This window comes from Kogia breviceps, chromosome 7 (assembly GCF_026419965.1).
Source record: "Kogia breviceps isolate mKogBre1 chromosome 7, mKogBre1 haplotype 1, whole genome shotgun sequence".
NCBI classification, from domain to species: domain Eukaryota; kingdom Metazoa; phylum Chordata; class Mammalia; order Artiodactyla; family Physeteridae; genus Kogia; species Kogia breviceps.
In genome coordinates, this window is record NC_081316.1 from 47,125,792 (window position 1) to 47,150,043 (window position 24,252).

Sequence of the window (24,252 nt, forward strand, 5' to 3'; positions counted from 1 at the left end):
ACAGATGACTCAGACACCAAAGTGTAAGTTTTTATTTTCTCTCTCGATCTTTGTGGCTGCAGCCCCCAAACACATAGCACTAGGACTTATGTTTCACAATTGACATAGCTGATTTCATGGACTTTACATGCGTCCATCATTTTCCCAAGAGTTGCCTTTTTCCCTCTGGGGACATCGTGGGACCATGTGTCCCCCCTCCATCCTCCTGTCTCTCGCTTGCTGTGTGTGACTGATGCACACACATCACTCTCGATTTCAGCAAAATGCTCTCTCTGAAACTGGCTTCGTTTCACACTGCTCAGACGTTCATGTTTTCACTGCCTGTGAAAGTACAAACTTATTGATTTTTATCTTTCTGGGTTATTTTAAGGTAACAAATAATTTTTCATATTGAAAAATAGAATCGGTCTCGTGGACACTCCAGAGTGAACCTAGACAGTTCTGACATCCAGATCTCCCCTCTCTGTTCTGTGAACACAGTGCACATTCGCTCCTGCTATCCTTTTGCCTGAAATGTATGTCTTTAAAAATGCACAGTTAAGACAGTAAATGTTTGGGAAAAATATCCTTGGCCACATAGCTAGTTGATGGCAGTCAAAGCTAAAATGAGATTCCAACCTCAATTATTCAACAAATATTTTCTTGCTGAAGTAATACATTAATGTAGCTTAGAATTTTGTATAATATCCATCCAATTCCAGACCTTTGGACATGAAAGTCCTCTCCTGGGATCCCAGGAGTTAGAGTCACCCCCACCCCCTTCTCCCATTCCACCCATCCCCCTGCTCAGCCTGTCACTCTCCATTGGGAGGGTCATTTTGTCTAGAAAGTGATAGAATCAGGTTCATAAGTGTACATCATGTTCTAAGCTAGACAGTCTCAAAGAGCACTTCTAGCACAGCATTCTAAGTCTCTGGGGCCCTTTGCAGAATTGTGTGTGCTGGCTTAAGAGTCTGGGTGCTGGAATCAGGCCTCATTCAAACCTCAGGTCTGCAACACACCAGGAGCCTGGGAGGAGGGACAGAAACCAATATAAATGTGTAGGCAATTTAATCTCCCCCATTTATGTCATTTTTTTTTTTTTTTTTTTTTTTTTTTTTCAGTACGCGGGCCTCTCACTGTTGTGGCCTCTCCCGTTGTGGAGCACAGGCTTCTGGCGCGCAGGCTCAGCAGCCATGGCTCACAGGCCTAGCCGCTCCACGGCACGTGGGATCTTCCCGGACCGGGGCATGAACCTGCGTCCCCTGCATCGGCAGGCGGACTCTCAACCACTGCGCCACCAGGGAAGCCCAATGTTATTTTTTAATAAGTCAAGAATAGTCATATACATACCTCTTATAAATGAGGATTAAATAAGATAATGCCTGTGAAATCCATATTACAGAACTGGGATGTGGGGTGTAGAAAAGTCCCAATAAATGTTACCAAGAATTTTTTTAAATTTTTTATACCATTTTTAAAGGTTACACTCCATCTACAGTTATGACAAAATATTGGCTTTATTCATTCCCGTGTTGTACAATACATCCTTGTAGCCTATCTTACACCCAGTAGCTTGTATTCAATACCTCCCTCTCCCAACCAGTAACCACTGGTTTGTTCTCTGTATCTGTGAGTCTGCTTCTTCTCTGTTATATTCACTAGTTTGTTGTATTTTTTAGATTCCATGTATAAGTGATATCACACAGTATTTGTCTTTCTCTGATTTATTTCACTTAGCATTATGCCCTCCAAGTCTATCCATGTTGCTGCAAATGGCAAAATTTCATTCTTTTTCATGGCTGAGTAATATTCATGTGGGGTGTGTGTGTGTGTGTGTGTGTGTGTGTGTGTGTGTGTGTGTATACCACATCTTCTTTATCCATTCATCTGTTGATAGACACTAGGTTGCTTTCATATCTTGGCAATTGTAAATACTGCTGCTAGGAACATTGGGATGCCTGTAACTTTTCGAATTAGTATTTTCGTTTTTTGTAGGGGATATATACCCAGGAGATGAAGTGCTAGGTCATATGGTAGTTCTATTTGTAGTATTTTGAGAAACCTCCATACTGTCACCCACAGCGGCTTTACCAATTTACATTCCTACCAACAGGTTACCAAGTACTTTTGTCAAACTGACAGAATTTCAGATACAATAAGAAAAAATCAAGGTAGCAAGGTATTAATGAAAGCAAATTTCAAAAATGAGTTATCTGTAGTATCCCATGGCTAAAAAAACACAAGTGTGGGAATTCCCTGGTGGTCCAGTGGTTAGGACTTGGCACTCTCATTGCCAGGCCCTGGGTTCAATCCCTGGTTGGGGAAATAAGAGCCCGCAAGCCATGCAATGAGGCCAAAAAATAAATAAAAGAAAATATGAAACATGCAGGGATAATATGAAAAACTATAAATTTGTCCAGATGATTAACATGAAAAAGAAGGATTTTTTTATTTTTTTGGCCTCACAGCATGTGGGATCCTAGTTCCCCAACCAGGGATTGAACCCATGCTCCCTGCCTTGGAAGCACAGAGTCTTATCCACTGGACCGCCAGGGAAGTCCCTGATTGTTGTTATTAATAAACTTTGCCAAATTAAACCATGGCTGTTATTATATTTGGTATACCTGTTAACCAAAGTTCTGTTGGCAAAATCCAGCCAATATGTTGGGCACCATACAGTATTTTTTTCCTAGAAAGAATCTTCCTATCTTGTAGCTAGAGATAAGTGTACTCTTTATAAGAATCCATAGCACTTGTGAATACCCACATCACACTATGTGTGACATCGCATTCAAATTTTGTTACCTACCTGACTCTCAGTATGGGGCTGACATACCCTGCCCATGAAATTGGGGGATTAGTTATGTGCAGAAGGGGTTACACATCTCTTTTCTCCAGATTTCACTGCATCACTTGCAGAATCTCTAGGATAAACTGAAGACACTAAAAACTTTTATGAAATATCAGGAAATGTTCCAGAAAGCAAAGGGTATGATACCGTGGAGCCGACTCTGGGGAATGAATGTGAGGCCTTGTTACTGACCTGTGTAGAGCTAAACTGGCCACAGACCTGGGAAAGATCTAAACTCTATATTTCAATCCTTGAAATGTATCAAATAGCCTGGCTGTTTCTGCAAATTCATAAAAAATTATACAGGCTAAGTCACTGAATAAAGTGTGTATTGAGTGCCCACCATATGCAATACATTGTGCTCGCTGTTGGGAATATGGTGACGAGTGAAACAGCAACCCGGTAATGACGTTCAGAGAGGTAACAAAATTAAAATACAATGTTACAAATACTGTGACACAGGTATTCACAGGTGCCGTGGGTTCCCATAAATAGTGCACTTTAGCTACAAGATAGAGAGATTCTTCCCAGGAAAAAATACTATAAGGTGCCACAAAGTTGGGAGAGAGAGCTAGAAAATTGATGACCAAAGCAAGATTCAAAAAGATATCGCAGGTTGGGAGGATGGCCTGAAACCAAGAAAAAATGTGAAATTTTGTATAACAATATACATAAGATCAGAAAGAGGGAAAACTGGCTCAGAAGCAGCCTATGTGGGAAGACTTAGGGAATGATTAACTGGAAGTTCTTCTCGGTCTGACTGTAAGCTTCTTTAACAAAGCAAAAGTCATTACTAAACTATGGTATCCTTGAGGGCAGGAATCACATCTTAAATGTTGAATACTCCTCCCTTGCCTTGCATAGGACCTAATACAGAGTGTGAGCTCCGTAACACTTTCTTCACTTTTTTTTTTTTTTTTTTTTTTGCAGTACACGGGGCTCTTCCCGCTGCGGTCTCTCCCGTTGCGGAGCGCAGGCTCAGCGGCCACGGCTCACGGGCCCAGCCGCTCCGCGGCACGCGGGATCCTCCCGGACCGGGGCACGAACCCGTGTCCCCCTCATCGGCAGGCAGACTCTCAACCACTGCGCCACCAGGGAAGCCCAAGATGCCATATCTTATAGGTCATGCTTTGACACAGTGGAGTCCTTCTAAGGAAGGAACACCAGCACTGGTCCAGAATCCCCGTGACATGAGAAACAGTTCAAAGAACAGTCTAAACATAAATCCTGAAGAAAAGCTGCACATTGTAGGTGCTCAATATTTATTGAATGAATGAACAAATGAGTCATAATAGCTCTCTTCATATGGAGCTGTCAGGTAGAAGAGAGCACACACGCATCCTGAGTTACCTGTAGCTCCCAAAGCTCCAACATTATATCTAAGGCAGAGATTTCGGTCCATTAAAATAATGAATTTCGGGCTTCCCTGGTGGCGCAGTGGTTGAGAGTCCACCTGCCGATGCAGGAGATGCGGGTTCGTGCCCCGGTCCGGGAAGATCCCACATGCCGCGGAGCGGCTGGGTCCGTGAGCCATGGCCGCTGAGCCTGCGCGTCTAGAGCCTGTGCTCCACAACAGTGAGAGGCCCGCGTACTGCAAAAAAAAAAAAAAAATAATAATGAATTTCCTAACAAGACCAAGATGTACCAAACCGCACTTCCTCTAGGAGCCATCTAAATGATTTCTTTCTTTTACAAAGATAAAAACAAAGTAACACAACACATTCTCTGGACCAGTTAGAGTTATTTTTGTGGCAAATGACAGAAAAAAGTTAAGTGTTGGGTGATTTATTGCCTCTAATGATGTATGTCATCAGGACCCACTCTCTCCCGCCCTCTTTCCCTTTCTCTCCCCACTCCCCACTTTCTCCTCTGTTGGCTTCAGTGTAGAGACTCCACACACAGCTCCAGCTCACTTCTCCCCAAAGCAAAGAAAGGACACGCTCCTCTGACAGGACCAGCTGGAACTGTGGCTGAACAAAGCCCAGTGGCCCCGGGAAGACAGTTCTCTGGTACACAGAGGATCACCTATCAGTGTAGGACCCAGTCTTCCTCGGGGAGGAGAATAAGATGGGACTGAGGGTGAAAGAGGTGGCAATTTCCTAGACTAACACTGGCTAAGAGTTACCCAAAGGAAAAATAAGAGCTGGAGGACAAAAACAGCACTTAGCCACCGCGGCCTGAACACTTGTCCCTATTCCAGAACTTATAACTGCATTCAGTATTACTTTTGCCCATAATATAAATTCAGCTGACAACCACTGGTTATTAAAAATTCCTGAGCAATTCAACCCACATTTTACTAACCTAAAAAGATTTCACTATTCCTATAACATAGACTAGAAGAATTTTTCTGCATTGACTTTCTTTATTCATTTCTTAAAAAAAAAATGTTGTTACTATATTGAGGATACAATGAGGAGGAAAACTGTCCTCATGAAGCCTGTAATCTCGCAGAGAAGGCAGCCAAGTAAAACGACCATCACAAAGCAGGTGACAAGTACTTTAAGAAAATAACTCGTCTCCATATTGTTGTATTGAGATAGAAAAAGATAAAGCGAAAGTTTCATCACACTCCTTTATGACCAAACATCGTTTTCTTTGTTAACACGACTAGCTGCCTCTCTGGATGTCAACTGGCAGAAATGTTATTTTGGCCGAAGTAATCTCAATGTTTCCCTGGCATAGCAGCAGAAGAAAAGGGATCCTCTTGCTTGGAGCGCTCAGTTTCAAAGCTGGAAGAACTCATGGATGTAACATTGCAGACACTGGAAATCAGCACCTTCAGAGCACAAAAAAGCAACAGATCACTTCACGTGAAATCAGCAGCTCCTATCAGTGGCTGGGTCTATAAAGAATAAAAAAAGGAGGAAGTGAGGAGATTAGCAATGTCTTGATTCCCACACCATTTAATCCCTTGTGCCACCCATACTTCCCACTTGGTCATCAGTTTCACTTATTTTTCTCAGGTTGCTGTTTTGAACTTCTATCATGATCCCACAAAGTATATGACCTCTCAGATGTCACCTTGGCTGCGGACGTCCTTTTCTCTGTCCATAGTGACATGGCATACTGCTCATCTTTCAGAATCTGCAGTAGGTGAAAAGGTTTGGGTGATACCCTTTTCTCAGGCAGAGAATAACAGCACTTTCTTTTACTTGCCGCTCCAGCCTTGATCATATATTTCAGGTAATTTAGGTTTTCAGTGATGGCAGTGGTTGCTGAATTACAAAGCTCATCAGAATTCTGATCTCTCCTTTTCACCTTGTTTTTAAAAATTTTCCTGTCGCTTATTAAAATCTTAGTTGCTGTTGTTAAGGAGCAACTGTATTAACACTGAGTTAAAGAGACATCTAAAATAACTGCTCTGGATTATTTTGCTATCCCTTCTGCAGGAGGCACAGATGTGCTGCACTCAGGTGATCGAAGAGGCAATGGGTTCCATTGTAATTGCTGTGGGCCCAGCTGGGCTGACATTTTAATTTCTGTCTCTTTTGTGGCTTCCATTATCCTGGGGGCCAAGGTAAGAACGTGTCTGGAATCACAATTTGTGGAAGGTTAGTGAAATTCTGGAACAGGGCCAGGACCATTCAGTGCTTGGGATGGATTTCTTGGAGTCTCTCCAAATGTATGGGTTGTCCATTAGTGCCACGTGGCCCGACCTGAGTTTAGAATAGAGAGTTAAGACAAAATTATGCTTACTGCAGCCTGGTTGTACAATGGAAAAAAAACAGAACAGAGGTGAGTGGTCTGGAGAGGGTTGCTTCAGTGCTTTAGAAAGCTAGTTCCACAGAGGAATGCTCCCTGGGTGTATAAAGGGTTTAGGGTGCTTAGAAAGCAGTTCTTAAATAAATATAAAAGATGAATTACAGGGAGAATAATGGCTAAGACTGAAAAGGCTCTCTTTTGGGGAAAATGTTCTGTCTCCCAAAAAGAAGGTAGTTCTATGTAATGAATAAAAGCATGGCATTCTGGTTCACCCTGGGTGGGTGTCCCAGCTTCACCAGTTAGCAGCTGTAAGACTTTGAGAAAGTTAACTTCTCAGAAAAGCAGCAGTCTTGTGAAGTTACGGTTAAATGAGGTAATACATATAAAGTGTTTAGCATAATGCCTGACACATAGAAAGTGTTATTTCAAGCCTTATAAGGAGACAATCTAAAATGTTATAATCCAGTGGCTTATAAGGTTTTGGGGTCTCAAACTACCTTGGGAATTTGATGAAAACTATGGATCCTTGTTCCTCAGGGGAAAAAATGCACATATATAAAATTTTTATGCACGGTTTTAGGGAATTCAAATATATAACGAAGTACAACCATACACTTCAGGTTAAGATTTTTTGGTCTAGGGCTGCACTCATTCCCAAAAGAGAGAATAAAGACATCAGTTTTATTTATTTTTTATATTTTTTGATGATTTATAATTATAGTCTCAACTTTTTAGAATTGGAGGGAATTTTATCTAGCCTAAACCCCCCTCGACCCCTGCTTTTTAGCAGTAATTATATTAAGGTCCTAGGAAAACGTGGTGTTTCAGATAAACAGGGAACTCTTTATCAATTTCACATTTCTATAATTAAAAAGCTTAATTTTCTCTTTATCAGCTACCCTTCAAGTTCAAGATGCTCCTTAATATTTAGTATATTTCTACTCTACTTTTAGTCCTGTTCTCTGAAATATATTTACAGCCCTCAGAAGCTCACGTTCATTCAAAACCCATGGTATTTTTTTCCCTTGTGTATATTAATTAGCATATTAAAATCGACTCTGCCATACCTGTTTGATATTGTGCTATTTGATGGAGAAGAGCCTTGCTGAAATGCGGTACTAGAGTAACAATTCCATCGGGCGGCAATTCAAATGAACAAAGACTTATCGGGCACCTACAATGGGACAGGCTCCATTCTGTGCAACTGGGATACATGAATGAAAAGAACTCAGACAGAGATGTGTGCCCCCAGGGAGCTTACAGTCTATGATGTAAATGATCTTTGCTTTTGGAAGGATTTGGCTGGGGTTGAAATTCTGTTCGTGGGTAGGACCAGAGCTAACCTGAAAGGTTATTATCTACATGAATGTCACCCACGCCTCCATCACTGTTCCTCAAGGATACTTGCCTTCATTTGTTTCAACAATAGCTGACTCAGCATGGGTAGCACAAAACACAGAATGGCTAAAGTATGCCTGGGCAAAATCCCACCATACCTTCCCCCTGGCCAGAGCATGAACTACATCAAGCAGCAAATAGGCCATGCTTAGGTAAGTCATCTCTAGGATTTCCACTGCAAAAATAGTTTAAGCTCTTCTCATTTGCTTCCAGGATACTTTGGGTGACTTTTGAGGGGAATGTGAACAGGAGAGCAAAGGTACTGGGGTTGGCAGTTTGCTCTAGTGAGATGGGAGCAGAAAGTAGGGCTGATGATATGGGAAAGAGTCAGATGAAATAAAAGGGATGGGAGATTGGAACATGAAAATTTGGAAGTAGGTCAGATAAGTGACACGCCAAAGGCAAGAAACATTAAAAGGCTCTGAAAAGTCATGTGATCTTGTTGAATCTGCCTCTGGAGAAGCAGAGGTGACACAAAGTTGGTGTAGCTAACATGTCACTGGGATCCATGGGCTCTGAGGAATTCACCTCATCTTACTCTGAAATAGGGTAGAATGATGTCAATGAAGCCCTGAAGATAAAGAGCAAATAGAACCAAGCTGAGGGGGCAAGGAGGTGGCATGTGGAGCTAGAGCCACTCTTCACCCCCAGGTCGTTGTCCTGTCTCGGGGCTCAGATGGCTGGTCTTCACTCTGAAGATACTTTGGGCAGCTCCAGGGCTACAGAAATTAGGCCACCAACACACCCAAGCATCTGCCTTCCCTTTGCTTTCTCCACCTAGAAAAATCTTACCGCTCCTTGTTACCCTCCACGTCTAGAACCTTATCCTTGTCTGGCTAAACCTACTCCTTAGTTCTTTGAAAAAGGGGAGAAAATCTTCTTGATGTTCTCAGGAGGATCCAACTCAGACTTTGCTTCAGGACCTTTTTACCTGAGATGTCACTGCACAAGCAACTAAGAACTATAGTGAAAAAGCAAAAATTATGTTTCGTTTTTTCCTCGACATCTGAGGAAGGTGAAATCAACCTAAATGAGTTACATCATATGTTCAACAAAATCATTGTCTTATGACGTGGTAATGCAGTGACTTCTTTCTCGTGCACTCAGAATCTGCAAGCTGCAATATTTTTGTCAGATGAATCGCTTATCTCTTCTCCCAGTGAATGCTATGATAGACAACAGTATAAATATCCTGTAGCCTGGGCCCTTGGTTTTGTAAACAACCATGATATAAATAAGGCATTTTGCCTGATGACCAAGGCATACTCATAAATAGGTTTCTATAAACAGAGGCCAATTGTAAAAGGCAAAGAGGAAAGAATCCATGGCTTGGTCCATGCTTTATATATCCTGCCCATTACACCTCCCAGAAGACCCTCTCAGCCCAGACCTATATTTTTAACAAACAGACCTATTTATAGTATGGTTAGGTTCTTCTAGAGTCATACAGAATACACGAGGTATATTATCTTTTGTGATTTTGTCCATCTCCCTAAAGGTAGTTACCTCCTGTAGAGTAAAACTGAGAATCATCAGTTATTGGCCAGTAGGCAAAGGTCTTGATGGCAAGAGCCAAGGTACTCTATCTTAGGACTCCAGCTCTTAAATGGGGATAATACATCCCGTTCATTAACTGGCAAGCTGCAGTTCTTCAGTTAAAAGCTTAGGGAATGGGACTTCCCTGGTGGTGCAGTGTTTAAAAATCCTCCTGCCAGTGCAGGTGACACGGGTTCGATCCCTGGTCCGGGAAGATCCCACATGCCATGGAGCAACAAAGCCTGTGTGCCACAACTACTGAGCCCACGTGCTGCAACTACTGAAGCCTGTGCACCTAGAGTCCGTGCTCCACAAGGGAAGCCACTGCAATGAGGAAGGAGCCCACACACTGGAACGAAAAATAGCCCCTGCTCGACACAACTGGAGAAAGCCCGTGTGCAGCAATGAAGACCCAATGCAGCCAAAAATAAATAAATAAATAAATAAATAAAACTTAAGGAATGATTATGCCTCACTATCTCTAGCTTAGCAAAAAAGAATTTGTTGGGAATTCCCTGGCAGTCCAGTGGTTAGGACTCCACTGTGCTTCCAAAAGCAGGGTGCTCCAGTTCAATCCCTGATCGAGGGACTATGAGGAACTAAGATCCTGCAAGCGGTGAGGCACGGCCAAAAAAAAAAAGAATTTGTTGAGAGCAGGACACATAAAGGCATATATCCATGTGTGTGGATGCATACACTCACCTAATACGCATGGGAGCCCAAGTCCCAGAGAAGATAGTGTTTCCTCATCTTCATCTAGAGAGAGGTTAGAATGGGGGTTACATTGTGGTCATTTAATTTCTCCAGACACTTAGGTTCTTCATTTTTCCACAGACTCTCTGACACAGAATTTTCTATCTTATAATGTGATTGAACAGACTAACTAAAAGAAGACCAAAATGTACTTTGCAAACACAAGTGCAATAAAGATACTTTGATGATCAACCTTGCATGTTATCAAGTACTTGAGGCCCTTTTAAATCAAAACAAACAGTGGTAAATGGCATCAGGGAACCCAAAACATTAAAATTCAAGTAAATTTCAATTTCTACTAAACAAATATATTATTGTTGTATGAAAAATTTTTTTAATAATAATAGCTAACATTTATCGAGTGCTCATAATAGGAGGGATGCTGTTCTATGTACTTTACATAAATTTTTTTCATTTAATCCTCAAAAAACCCTACAAAGTAAGTACTAAACAATGAAATTTGAAGAGTTTTTGAACAACGACTTGATTATACAATACCGAGATAGAAAAAATTTCACCCGTACAGAGTTCTTAGGTAATACATTTCAGGTCACAGCTGAAGCTCCACTTGTGTAATATATTTCCATTTGTTTCCATTCCTCAGCATTCCAGTTCCCCACAGACATGTGACTCTAAATGTTCATGTCTTCTTGAAGAAACAGAAAATGCAAAGCGACAGGCCTTAAGTATACAGAAATAACTGTAGAGTTATTGCATCAACAGCAAGTCCAACACAACCACAACCCTTCTAGTATGGCCCAGGGAGAAGCACCACTTCCTTTCATTTCCCATCCACAAAGTTTCCAAAGGTGTGGCAAAAACAATCCTCACTGATCAGGTGAAGTACCTACTTTATTTTCCAAGGTCTCAGCAAATCCTAAAAACTATTTTACCTACAAGATAGAGAATGGGTTCAAGGGTGGCTGAGCTCAGAATAAGCCCAATATAAATGAGATAAATGAGATAAATGAGAGAGGGAAGGAGAAGGGGAAAGGGAAGAAGGAGAAGAAGACGAAGGAGGAGGAGGAAGAGGAGGGGGAGGAGGAGGGGGAGGGGGAGAGGGAGGGGGAGGGGAGAGGGAGGAGGAGGAGGAGAAAAGAAGAAGGAGGAGAGGGAGGAGGAGGAAGGGGGAAGGGAGGGTGGAAGAGGGAGAAAGAGGGAAAGAAGGAAGAGGAGGGGGAAGGAAGGGAGGAAGGAGGGGAGAGAGAGAAAGAGAGAGACTTAGAAAGGGAAGAAAAAGCAGGGGCTCCTTCAGAGACAAGGCATGTGAGGCACAGGAATGGAAACCAAGAATATTCCAGATCTATTCTGGTTAGCTGAGTTGAGCTCCTCCAGGGCTAGTGATTGGCCCTATGGAAACAGAACACTTGTTGAGGCACATTCCTCACCTGGCAAGTTGAGTCAAATTAAAGCATTTATACCTGTTCATATTTATATGCCTGGTCCCCTTTGTATTTCATAAAGACCACCACAGTGATCTTTAACCTGCAAACTGACACAAAGCTGCCCTCATTCACTTTATCTTTTTCTTGACTAACTACTTAGTTCTTGGAAACAGTCAAGGACATTTAACTTTGATTTCTGTTTTTACTTTAAAAAAAAATCTTTTTGGTTCAACTCTAGAAAATCATTAAACTGGGCCAGCAGGCATGAGGTCTGAATGAAGGATAGAGAGTGGAAAGGGAGAAAGCCTTTTGTCTCTCAAAGTTTTCTTCACAGGCAGTTGCTCACGTAGACACATTAGAATCACTTTGACATTAAACTTGGAGAGAAGCAGTTTGGCTAATAGATTTCTGATCTCCATTCTCCAACTGGGAACACAAAATGTTCTAAAAAGTTTGAGAGCAGATTTTCTTAATGAAACGTATGCTTAATGAAACATAAAAATTTTCTATGTGCAAAAATCAAAATGCAGTTTTCTGGCTCAGTGCATTCCAGTTCTTTCATTGAATGTCTGACTTTTCACATCCATTTACTAATGAGAACTAAGAGTAATACTTCATATTTGTAAGTGCTTGACATGTAAGGGAAGGAAGATGGTTTTAGTCTCTTTTGATTGAAAGAAACAGGTGCACTCAAGCTACTTCACAAAATTAGTGGAAGGAGATTCAGATAGGGGTAGGGGTGGTTACAGGGATACAAAGCAGGGACCAGAACTGGAAACACCCAGGATCGAAGGCACCTCTAAATACCAGTGTCTTAGTGTCTTAGCTTTCTTTCTGTGCATTGTCTCTATGCTTCTTTTCCAACAGCTTCCTCAACCTTTACTCTCTATCTGTTCTGCCCCTTCATAGTTTTAGCGTCTATATGGTTCATGGCATCCTCTCACAATCTGACTTTGCTGCCAACTGGCGTGGTGCCTTAGTTTCCAATTGCTGAATTTCCGAGAAAGGCAACTGATCGGCCCAGATCATCATTTAAAGCTAGTCCATCCAGATGGCTGGCCAGCTCACCGAATGGCTGTCTTCCAGCAAGCATCTACCCCTTGGTCCACTCATCTGAGACAAGGGGCAAACACACAGTATAGAGCACCACTGTGTAGAATGAGGCCACAAGCAGAAAGATTTCCTTAGAGGAGAATCTGATGGGACAGGTTGAGATAAATATCTCTAGTTCGCTGGCAGATTATGTGGAAACCAGTTCATTCATCTTCTTTCTTAGAGGAGCTAATCTCAACCAATCACAATGGACCTGGACCATCCTTTATACAGCATGTAAGAGGACCAATGGCAACTTCTTTCCTCTCACCTCTCCCCCAACTTTATCTCCATTACATCCATCACTTTACCTTCATGACTAACCAAGTGCCTAGGAATCATCAGACTTATATATCAAAACATTTGGCATTTAAACTTAGAGTGTCAACAAAAGTATTTTTCATGTCCCAGGATCATTCAGTTTTATTTTAGAGTAACATGTCAGTGGGCAATAAAATATTAGAATAGGGAATAATGCATATTTCTTTTCCTACTCCCATAGCATTGATCTCAGTAGGAATCCAACTACTGGAGGTGCCCACACTGTATTTGGTGGATGTTGGGAGATCTAAGTCAATGGACCTCACACTTTGGTAACCTAACACAGAGAATTAGTTCAAAGAATATTTACAATATTCTGAATGTACAATGCCAAGGCAGGATTGAATAATACTATAAACACTGGCCTGATCAAGCAAATCTGGGTTCAAATCTCAAATGTCTTATAATAACTGTGACTTTGACCAAACTTTTAATCCCTATAAATCATTTGAAAAATGGAAATAATAATAACCATTTCATAGGCATTTTATAAATATTAGGTAAGATAATGTATATAGGATATTGCAAAATGACTGGTACATAGTAAGCATTCAGTAAGTGATAGTGGTTGCTTCTATCACTATATCTATTATGATTATAGTATCATTACCATGGATGTTGTGGGGATTAGAGAAAATAAGTTAGAGATATGAGGATTACCTTCAAATACTTTAGTCTTAAGAGAGATAAAATAGATGTACCTCTTAGAAATGGTGCCTACATTTAACTTGCACATGCACAGATGGAACTCATCATGGTGGTGGCCTGAGTGAGAAACGTCAAGTGTGAAATAATGATGTTAAATGATATTCTTTAATCTGGAAAAAGAAGTTAAATAGGGATAGTGCCTCTTAGAAAAAGAAAGGAAGATTGCTCCCAGAATAAAAGTTTGTCTACTGTACTGTAAAAAGTCAGGATTCATAGGAGTTTTATAACTGGAACAGGAACTATATTAAAAGGAGAATTGAAACAACAAGAAGAGAGTTGCAGATGGAAAGGACCTACGGGCTGGAATATGGTGGAGTCACTGTCAGAAACAGTGGACACCCCGCCATTTGGGTTTCCATTTTACTTCCTCAGGGAGGCCTGGACCAGGTTAGATTCCCCTGCTCTATGTTCCCTTCCTGTGTTTTCCCTACTATAATACTCATTACATATTGGCATTACTTGTTTGAAGTCCATCTTCTCTGCTAGATTATCTGTTCTGTAAGACCCTCACTCTCATGTTTATCACTTTATCTCCATGGCTAGCCAAGATCCTGGCACATGGTAAGTACTCCACAGACATATGTTGAGGAAATTAATGTGTGACTGCAGGAATGAATTGAGTAATGAACCTGGAGTGAAAAGGTGATTTCATTATATACTCTTCTGTATTGTTCCCTAATATTTATAAGGGTTAATCCTATCCTCCTGTTGACACTGTAAATTGCATGGAGACACAGAAAGAATTCTGCATCATGTGTCTCCATCACTACCACTAAGGCATCCAGTAACAGGCATAAATACTCAAAGGAGCTTTCTGAGTTCTTTGCTAATAATTCTCTTACACTCTATTCTCCATTTTCTATTTATCTTCTACACTGCAGAGATTATACCCCAGTCTCACTATTAGATTATAAACTTATCTTTTGTTATTTTTTGTCGCCAGGACTTACTACTTGCTGAGGGTCCAATAAATAAATGAGCAAATAAAAGACTATCTGTACAGCATGTATTTCAAAGCATACTCTTCCAAAGTTGCAGCCTTCCAGAATCTTACAAGATGCTATTGTGATTCCAAGCTTGCAGCTCATGTGGGAATGCCAACATTTTATCTTTGAAATTGCTGTGTTTGTTACATTTATATAATTGTTGAAAGTTGCTTCTTGCTAACAAGGCAAATTTTACCTTTGCATGAAAATCGTTTTACAGTTTTAAGACAACTTGGGAACTTTATTTGGTAAAAATATGTGTACTTGCTTTCCAGATAACAAACTCTAATACATCCAACCATTTCATCCAACAAGCTTTTTCAAGCACCTCCTCTTAGGTTCCAAGTACTTGAAATAATCAGATGAATAAGACTCATCCCTGAAGATGCTCCAAGTCTGTATGTAATTGTCACTTTCAGAAGGTCTGAAAGTTGAAGTATAGACTGTTTCCTTCTAAGGGTCCCTTCAATCCCACCTCAGTTCTGCATGTTGATTTCCTGCAAATCCTTCACAATAGAATACTATGTCATCTAAGATACCCAAGTCTAAAAATTATAACTCTTCTGTGCTCTTATTAATTGGATCCTACTCCCAAACTCCTTCACTCTCATGTGGATTTTTGTTTTATTCACCCACTTTCCTTTCTAACACCCAGACAGCCAGCATATTTCACAATGATCTTTCCGTAAAACATATAAAGTTATTTCTCTATCTCAGTTTCCTTAAATCTGAAAGAAGGCTATTGAGAATTGGGGAGAGTGAATTTAGATTATCAAGGAGACGAATAGACTAACAGAAGAAATAAGGGAACAAAGGAAAACCAAGGCAACTTTGGGGATTTTTGAGACTAGAACTGCTTTTACTTTCTCCCTGCTTACTTGCAGAAATTCTCCTACTTCTCCTATCCTACTAATTCTGCTTGCACTAGATTCTCATGGAAATCCTAAGACAAAACAAATTCACAGAATTTTAGAGCTTGGAAAGGTCTTTGCAATTCTCAGACACGGATTAACAATAAATTTAATAAAATTTAAACTTTAGTGTCCATCACTAGCACTGGCCCCATCCAAGGCCCTTGGAGAGGCCAGAGCAATGTGTTCACGTGGTCATATTCTTAATTAAATTTCAAAAGCAAGCTATTTTAACCATTATTGGTAAAGACCACAGCCTCTTTTCACTCAGGTTACCTCTTTCAAACTCTCCTTCATGCTGGAAGAATTGGGAAGCCATGTGTATTTTTGTTATTCTGGCTAAGGGTAAGTTAAGATGCAGACACTTTAGCTTGGTTTGGTGGGTTATATAGAGAGAGCAAGATCACAGTCATTTCAGTGTGTGGTTGTTGTTTTGAGTTGTCCCAACGTAAGAATGGGTTCTAGGAATATTTCTATCGCCCACCGGGCCAATTCACATGCATCAGATCACAAAGATGTAGGTTGGAGGACGTTTCATGATGCATAAGTATCCTAGGGCACTAGACTAGAGAAAAAAATTGAATTACCTTTCTATTTTCCCCATAGAAGGTAACATTTCAAAAATCATTGTCATATGAAGAGGAAATCAAAATATACAGCCCAAAATATGTAGGGAAAAAAGTAATACAGGGTTGTGTCAGGTAGTTAATTAATAGAGATTTGTTATTTATTTGGATTTTGTGATGTTTATAGTATTTTCAACTTTTTTAAGTTTATTGATTCTATTGCTGATTTTAAATAAGTATTTGCTTTCATAAATAATTTTGCATCCATAGTTTTATATTCCTTTATTAAGGAAGGTCCCCACGTTATATAAGCTTCAATTTTCCTACAATCTGGATTTGGCCCTGACCCTACTTAATCACCCTTCCACATTTAATAGATAAGAAAACTGAGACCCCAAATCACATCATTTACAGCACTACTGAACTAAACCCTGGGTCCTGTGACTTTCTGTCCATTGCTATTTTCTACTACCCTACATTATCTTTTGAGAAGTACCTTGAAAATAAAAGATCTTCACAGAAAAAAAAGAAGCAAATATAAAAGATCTCCTGACCACAGTATATAATAATAGTAAATATTTATATAGCATTTCTTATATGCTAGGTATTGTTTTACAGTGCTTTACATATAGCTCATTTAATCCTCAAAGCAACTCTATGACTAAGCTAACATTAATATCCTCTTTTCAGATGACAAAAATCAAGACAGAGAAAAATTAAGTAACTAGACCAAGGTCACACAGTATGTAGAGAACATAACATCCTTTGTATTGTGGCAGCTAGCAGCAAACATTTTCTGAGGGCTTGCAATGTTCTAGTCACTTTGCTGAACACTACAGCTCATTAATCTCATTCAATCTTCACAATCACTCTTTGAGGAGGTAGCATTATTACTCAGTCTTACAGATGAGGAAACTGAAGCCTAAAGACAGTAAGTAACTTGCCCAAGGTCATATATCTAGTAAGGGGCAAAGTCAGTGCTCAAATCCATATCTGACTCCAGAGCCCAGGCTCTTAGTCTCCATGTGATAATGCCCATCAAAGAAAACACTCTCATGGTCCTTCAACTATTGCCACATTCCCCTTGGTCCCTTTCTCCTAAAGCTACAATTAGAATGGGGATGCAGGCAGACTTAGAATAAGGAGTGGGGTGAAGAGTGTAAAGGACATAATAGTCCCTTCTTAGACAAGTGTCCTTCCCATTGTGTACATACACACACACACACACACACGTGTCAGGGTACCTAGCTATCCATCATGATATTACTTTTTTAAATATACTTTTTTATTGAAGTCTAGTTGATTTACATATCATGATAATCTTTATATCTGACCCCTTTCCTCAACTTTTGCTATAGCCAAGAGATGACAAGTTTCTTTTCAATTCATATTCTATAATAAAGTTAAGAGGGACAGTCAGCAGATCAGTAATGTAGGTATTTAGGTGCTGGAGAAAGTTTATAGAGGTGGCGAATCCTTACAAAGATCAAGAAGATAATGTAAATAAAGTGGCAAAATAGAACCCAAAAGAGTGACAGAGATGTTGGTAAACTAGAAAGTGCATGTCCAAACCCAAATAGCAGGTACTGGGTTCCAGCAGACGGTTGCCATGTGGCAGTATGAGTCCAGTGTGATCAGATCTGACAAATTTTCAAGAGACGCCAGAAATCTAGATTTGGGTGTGTGTGGGGGGCAAAATCTCCTAAATTATAAGTATTTAAAGTAATTCAATGTTTAAAAAGCACTGTGCTGGCTAACATCTTGCAGGCCAAACAAACAACAAACCCACATCTGAGGGCCTTGCTCGCCTTTGCAGTCTGCTTTACATGGGGTTAAATGCAGGAAACTCTGAAATAGGAAGTTAGAAGAGAAAGCCGACAGAAATTTGGATGTTGGTGGAATATTTGTTCTTTGAAAAATGAGTTTAGTAAGAATAATTTTCTCGGTGGAGGTGGGCGATGGAGTGGGTGGGATGGGAATGGGCATTCAAGCAGTGGACTTTTTGGATCAGATCCTCTTAATTTCTCCTTTGGAGGAGTATTGGTCTTGGGCTGCAGGAATCTAATTAACAGCTCAAAGGGAGCAATCAATTTATAATTGTGTGAAGTACAAATTCCTTTGTGCACAAAACAAATTACAGTATTTGCAAATTTGTAAATAATGCAGTACTTTCCCTGAAATCCAAAGGCTTTGGGTGCCCCCAGGGGAAAGAAAAAGAAGTCTGAGGAGGCAAAATGTTAGAAAATGACCTATTGTCTCAAGAAATGGAATTTTAAAAATATCTTTAGTAATTGATTTTTTTCAATCGAATCCTTATTTAGGAACTATAAAGGGGCCCGTTCTTAGGTCAGTAGAATGAGAATATCTAGAGAAGTAAACAGTTTCAAGTCCAAAAGTCACAGCACGTTACTAACAGGGTATCTTCTTTCAAAAGCGCGGAGCATAAAAATGTGCCTCAGCCCTCCCTCCCTACACCCTTCGTTTGTGGTAGGAAGTTTCATTTTATAAAAGAGATAACAAGTCCCAGTTATGATCATTATGTACAATGTCAGAGAAGGAATTGGTGACAGATAAGGACACGAATCCAATCTCTCTGCTTTGCAACAATAGTTGTTTTGAGCCATTCAATTCACAAATATGTATTGGGATCCTTTTATAAGTTCCTGTAGCTGTTATTAGAGATTCAAAAGAGATGTTCTAGAAGAACTTATGGTGTACTGAGGAAAGTCAGAGTGAAAACTCCTTATTTTCTCCAAGATTTTTTACGCACTTCTCTTAAAGTTGGTTGAGCTAGGAGTTGGGAGTGAATAAGTGAATGTAGTCCATCCCTGCCCTTAAGGGGTTCACCAGTCTAATGAGAACATAGAATTTGAACCAATCATTTCAGTATTGAGCTTGATGCTAAGGAAGAGGTATAGGAAAGCACTTTGGATGCTTTGGCAAGTGCTTATTTCTACCGGGAGATCTTTCAAAGAGAAAGATGGAGGGCATTCTAAGTAGAAGTAAGTGGACTATTGACTGGCCTTCTGTAGGACAACAGATCAGATTTGTGCTTTCAAATGATTCTCTCCCCTGTGCTCTTATTCTCTGTGAGTTGGTTGCAAGTTGGTTAAACCTTTCCACAAAATCTTTTAGCAAATTGCATCAAAAGCCTTAAAACATATTCATATCCTTTAGGTTAGAAATTCCATATCTAGGAATAAAAGATGCTGCCAGGGGCTTCCCTGGTGGCGCAGTGGTTGAGAGTCTGCCTGCCAATGCGGCGGACGCGGGTTCGGGCCCTGGTCCGGGAGGATCCCGCATGCCGCCGAGTGGCTGGGCCCGTGAGCCACAGTTGCTGAGCCTGCGCGTCTGGAGCCTGTGCTCCGCAACAAGAGAGGCCGCGAGAGTGGGAGGCCCGCGCACCGCGATGAAGAGTGGCCCCCGCTTGCCACACCTAGAGAAAGCCCTTGCCCAGGAACGAAGACCCAACACACCCCAAAATAAATAAATTAATAAAAAAAACAAAAAAAGATGCTGCCAGAAACTTATGAGGAAGCTTATCAGGGCATTATTTATAATCATGAGAAACTGGAAACAACCTACATGTTCCATAGTGGAGTAATGGTGAAATAATTTACGGTACATCCAAGCCATGTGATTTTATGCACAACTAGGAAAAAAAAAGTCACATTAAAAAAATATATTTTTAATATTTTAAAAAAATATTTTTAAATGATGTAAAATGTTTAATGAAGTGTCATTCTCATTTTGTAATTAAAAAATTAAGAAGTAGTGCTCCACATTGGTTGTTAATTTTCACCCAGATCTTACTTTCCTAAAGTTCTTTCTTGTTTTAGATCAACCAGACAACAAAAGGGGCGGAGTTTTTCCTTGCTCTGTACAAAGTTCAAAGAATGGGCTTTTGTTTCCTTCCCTCTTAACTAACAATGCGATCCAGGATTTGCAAGTCACTTATTCTCTAAGTTACAGTCTCCTTCTGGTATCCAGGCTAGCTGGGAAAGAAAGGGAGGTCAGGTGAGGAATGGAGGAGAAAGGAAGGGTCCAGAAGTTGAACATTACCATGAGAGGGAAGAATAAGGATGATGAGACTGAGGGTGTGAGAACCAGAAGAAAGGGTGGTCATTGTGTATTGAGAATGAGTTACTGGATTGGAGATTTCAGGGTTGGGACACAGACACATATATCGTGGTTCAATAGAAGAAATGTTACAGTGCAGTACATGGTTGACTGCCAAATAAATGACAGTATAGACAATGTTATAACAGTTTGGAGGATTTGGTGGAGACAGCCATCATTTGGTCACATACACGTATATGACCATGGATCAATGAAGAGATTCCTCTAAAACCTCCTTTTAGCAATCTTTGTTAGAGGGTATAATTGTATAGGGCTGGCCTCTCTTGGACTCCCTCTTGAGAGATTTAGTTATGGAAGAACTTAAAGGACTTCACTGTGAAAGAATTTTAGCTATTAAATAGAAGGAAAGGATATAAAAAGTATATGATAGAAAATAATTTGAAGTTAAAATACTGTTTGAGAAAACTCAGTCTCTGCACAAAAATTCACTTCATCCTTCAATTTTTCCTTTCCTTTAAAATGTATTCACATAAAATCTGCTTTACAAGCCAGGAATATAACTCAAGATATTTACCACTAAATGGGGACACATATGTGTTTCAGTTCTTAGGACAACTGAGACTTCCTTTCTCCCTGGATTTCTTGGTTCTCTGCGTTGAAGTGTACGTAGTAATTTCTCCCTTTGTTGAATCTTCTTGCTTTTACAGTTTCTTCTAACTGCATGTTATACACCTTCCCCATGCCATTGCTATTCTAGGCTCTATAAATCTGCACAGCACCAAGAGAACTTTAGCTATCACTAGTTAAATGGATCAACACATTTACCCAACCACATAACTTAGACCCTTTGGGGGTTTTCCAGTCTATTTTAATCTATTTAAACCTGACACTGGCAGATTTCCATTTCCTTTGTTCCTTGTGTAGACTTGGTTTATGCCTGTTGGTCTCTAAAAGGGACAGAGAGGAGGCAGCTGTCGAAAAATGAGGAGATTGGCAGTTTTAACTACACAATTTGGTCTAATAGCTTTGATATGCTAAACTTGCTAGCTCCTCCAAGTGTACCTTTCTGATTTTGCATCACAACACTACACTGAATCCCTAAGGAAACCAGGGTAGTTTTTTTAAAAAGAAAGGGAAGAAAAGAAAGAAATGCAAACCAGTGAAACCGTTCTTTTAAACCATCTCCACAGATTCATTCTGCCAACTGCAGGCCTTCACAAATCCTCGTACACCAGAGACCTTTAAAAAAAGAGAAGCAGAGAATACCGATCGTGTTCTCAACAGCGAAAACAGGTGATGTCATAACGCACTGTCCTATGTGGTCCCGGCCAAGGCCGGGTGGGGAGCTGGGGCGCCAGTGCGCACCGAGCTCCGCGCCAGTGGGCAGAGCAAGTTATCTCCGGGGTCCGGAGGACACCGGTGAGGACCGGGCACCAATCAGGTTCTTGCTCGGAGCCTGCCTTTGTTCTCACTGGGGAGCAGGTTTCGGGGCGTCTCGCGTCGGGAACCAGCATTAGACTAGTATGCGCGCTGCTAGCTCCTCGGGAGACCTGGCTCCCCCACTCGCCTGTCCCTCACACCCTGCCAGCCTGAGCTTTCCCCAATTATATCTGCCTTCTCTCCCCAGAGCGTGAACGCCAAAATCCTAAATCCATTTTTAGCTTCGGAAGAGGCAGGTCCAACCCAACAGTTTTAAATGGCAATTTGTTCTCTGAACCTTCGCTCCCAGGCAGAGCTCCATGCTCTGAGTTTATTTAACCAGCTGCCTCAGAAGGACTTTTGGGTGGAAGACAACCCTGTCTCTTTGGTCTTTTCGTGCTGGACAAATAAAGGAATTTTCGTTGCTGAGAGACTGCGAGAAAGGGCTTTAGATGGAGGAGGAAACCGCTCACCCACAGGTTTTGTGTCTTTTCTTCCCTCTAACTCGATTAATGGTGCACATATACTTAAACATCTATCCCCTACCCGCTGCCGAAGCCTCAGGTAACTGGTCTTTTGCAAAACAGGGCTCACGATAAATGATGCATAAAGTTCTTTGAGATCCTTGGATGCAAAGTGCTACGTGATTGCAGTCTTCTTTACAGCTAAGCTAAGATTTTGTTTAAGAGAAAGCCTAACCACTGCCCTGACGGTAAGAACGTTTTAGCTCCCCCCACCCCCACCCTCTTTCTCAAGAAATCAGGAAATATTTAGCTCAGTCTTAGACCCACTAGCAAGCTCTAGCTCCCAGTTATTTATCTCATTCCCTCACCATTTCTGCAGAGACCTTGAGCGGTGGCTGTGCCTTGTCTTAGGGGAGGGGCTGGGCTTCACGGGGTTATTTGCATATGACACACCCTCTTCCTCCTATTGGTGGAGCAGCACACTGTATTCCCTCCCAACCCACTACCTAACTAACCCGCCATCTCCCTTCAGTTCGGAGCCTCGGAGACAAACTTAACTTGCCCAGAGATTCAAGGCGTCTTTGGCCTCTCTGATTGGCTGGTGCAGCTCCCAGCCGGGCTCTAGCTGCTCATTGGTTGTGGGCTAGAGCCCGGAGGGCGTGGCTGGAGCGGTCCGATTGGCGGGAGGGGGCGGTGCCCGAGAGTGGAGGTGGTGAAGGTGGTGGGGAGGCGGGGGCGGGGCCGCACTGAGGCGCTGCGGCGGCGGCGGCGGCGGTGGCGGCGGTGGCGGCGGCGGCGGCGGCGGCAGCGGCAGCGGTGGCGGCTGCTCGTCCTAGCCTGGCGGGGGCGGGGGTCTGGAGGATGGGGGCGGGTGGAACAACGGGCCGGTGAGGAGCAGCCGCCACCGTCTCCGCCGTCGCTTCGGTAGCCGCCGCGGTGGTCGCTTCGGGCAGCTGCTCGCTCTCGGGGCGTCGCCTCCCATCCCGACATCCCGCCCGGAGGACGCTGAGGCTGAAGCGCGGCCGGTGGCTGGGGGACGGTCCGGTCCCTCAGCTGCGCGGGCGGCCGCAGTGACAGCCCGGCCCCAGCCCGCCGCCCGCCCTCGCCCTCGCCCTCGCCCTCGGTGCCCGCAGCCACGATGAACCGGGGCAGCAGCAGCCCGTCGGCCGCCGCCAACTACCTGCTCTGTACCAACTGCCGGAAAGTACTGCGGAAGGTACGGGCTCGGCCTGGGGTCCGGCCCGAAAAGGGCGCTTCCTGCCGGCCGCGGCTCGGGCTGCTCGGCCCCGGGGCGCACTCTTGGAGCAAGGCTCAAAGGGATCCCAGGGCACCTTCCTTACGCCGAGACCCAAAAAGGGGGCATGGGTTGAGAGTGGAGGGTTTAGCCTGCTGCTTCTTTTGATCTTTGCCGGGACAGACGCTAGTCCCCTGGGGTTGGAGATTTGGGGGGGGGCGGGGGGTACCTGTGGTCTGTTCCGACGTTCACCTCCTTACCTTGCCACCCCCGGCCTGCTCCCAGGGCGGAGGGAGGGACGGACCTGTTCGATCCTCCTCCCAGTGCTCTTGATGGAGGTCGGTGTGAAATCAGAACTGCCTGGTCTGGTCCAGAGGAACCTGGCTCCCTCTTTGCTGTGCCTAACTCTTGCGGGTGTTGTTTTTGTTTATTCGGTTGCTTCTGCCTTCCTTGCACGCTTTTCCCGAACACTCCCTTTTTACATTCTTTGGATGGTCGTCTTGTGGCTGCAGTTCGATCCTGAAAGGAACTGGTAAAGCAGCTTGAACTTTATGCCCATGGGAAATGCTAGTCGACGTTACAGTTTCTCAAGCTGGGGTTGGGGGAGGTGGAGACTGAGGTGGACGTGAGTTATCCATTTTTAGCACTTACTCATCCCCAGCCCCCCGGTGTTGCTCCAGAAAAATCAGACGCACAATCAGCTTATTGCTTCCCAGAGTGACTGATAGAAAGTTTACTCCAGTATTGTTTAGCTTACTTGGCTTAGTCGCTCCGTTAAGGGGGGTGGGGTGAGGGGGCTGTGAAAAGATGTCGTTTTAGACCGAGAAAAGCTTTTAATCAGACTTTAACAGCCGCCACTGG

At 42.3% G+C, this 24,252-nt stretch overlaps 1 protein-coding gene and 1 long non-coding RNA gene across 3 annotated transcripts in view; one reads left to right on the plus strand and one right to left on the minus strand.

Annotated features, from left to right (window-relative positions):
* Positions 1–4,074: 4,074 nt before the first annotated feature.
* LOC136794498 (uncharacterized) lies at positions 4,075–23,956 on the minus strand. Of its 2 annotated transcripts, none has more exons than XR_010841370.1 (6): positions 23,652–23,956; positions 21,432–21,513; positions 10,750–10,871; positions 10,175–10,228; positions 4,464–5,612; positions 4,075–4,259 (listed from the first exon to the last, which is right to left on the minus strand). It is a non-coding gene; the product is annotated as an uncharacterized lncRNA (long non-coding RNA). The 2 variants fall into 2 exon arrangements; XR_010841369.1 differs by having other exon boundaries at positions 10,750–10,874.
* SESN3 (sestrin 3) overlaps positions 23,056–24,252 on the plus strand; it is a 70,131-nt gene continuing 68,934 nt past the window's right edge. The window contains exon 1 of the mRNA XM_059069010.2: positions 23,056–23,373. Coding sequence (XP_058924993.1) covers positions 23,296–23,373 — 78 coding nt within the window. The 5' untranslated portion in view covers positions 23,056–23,295. The remainder of the gene's footprint in view (positions 23,374–24,252) is intronic.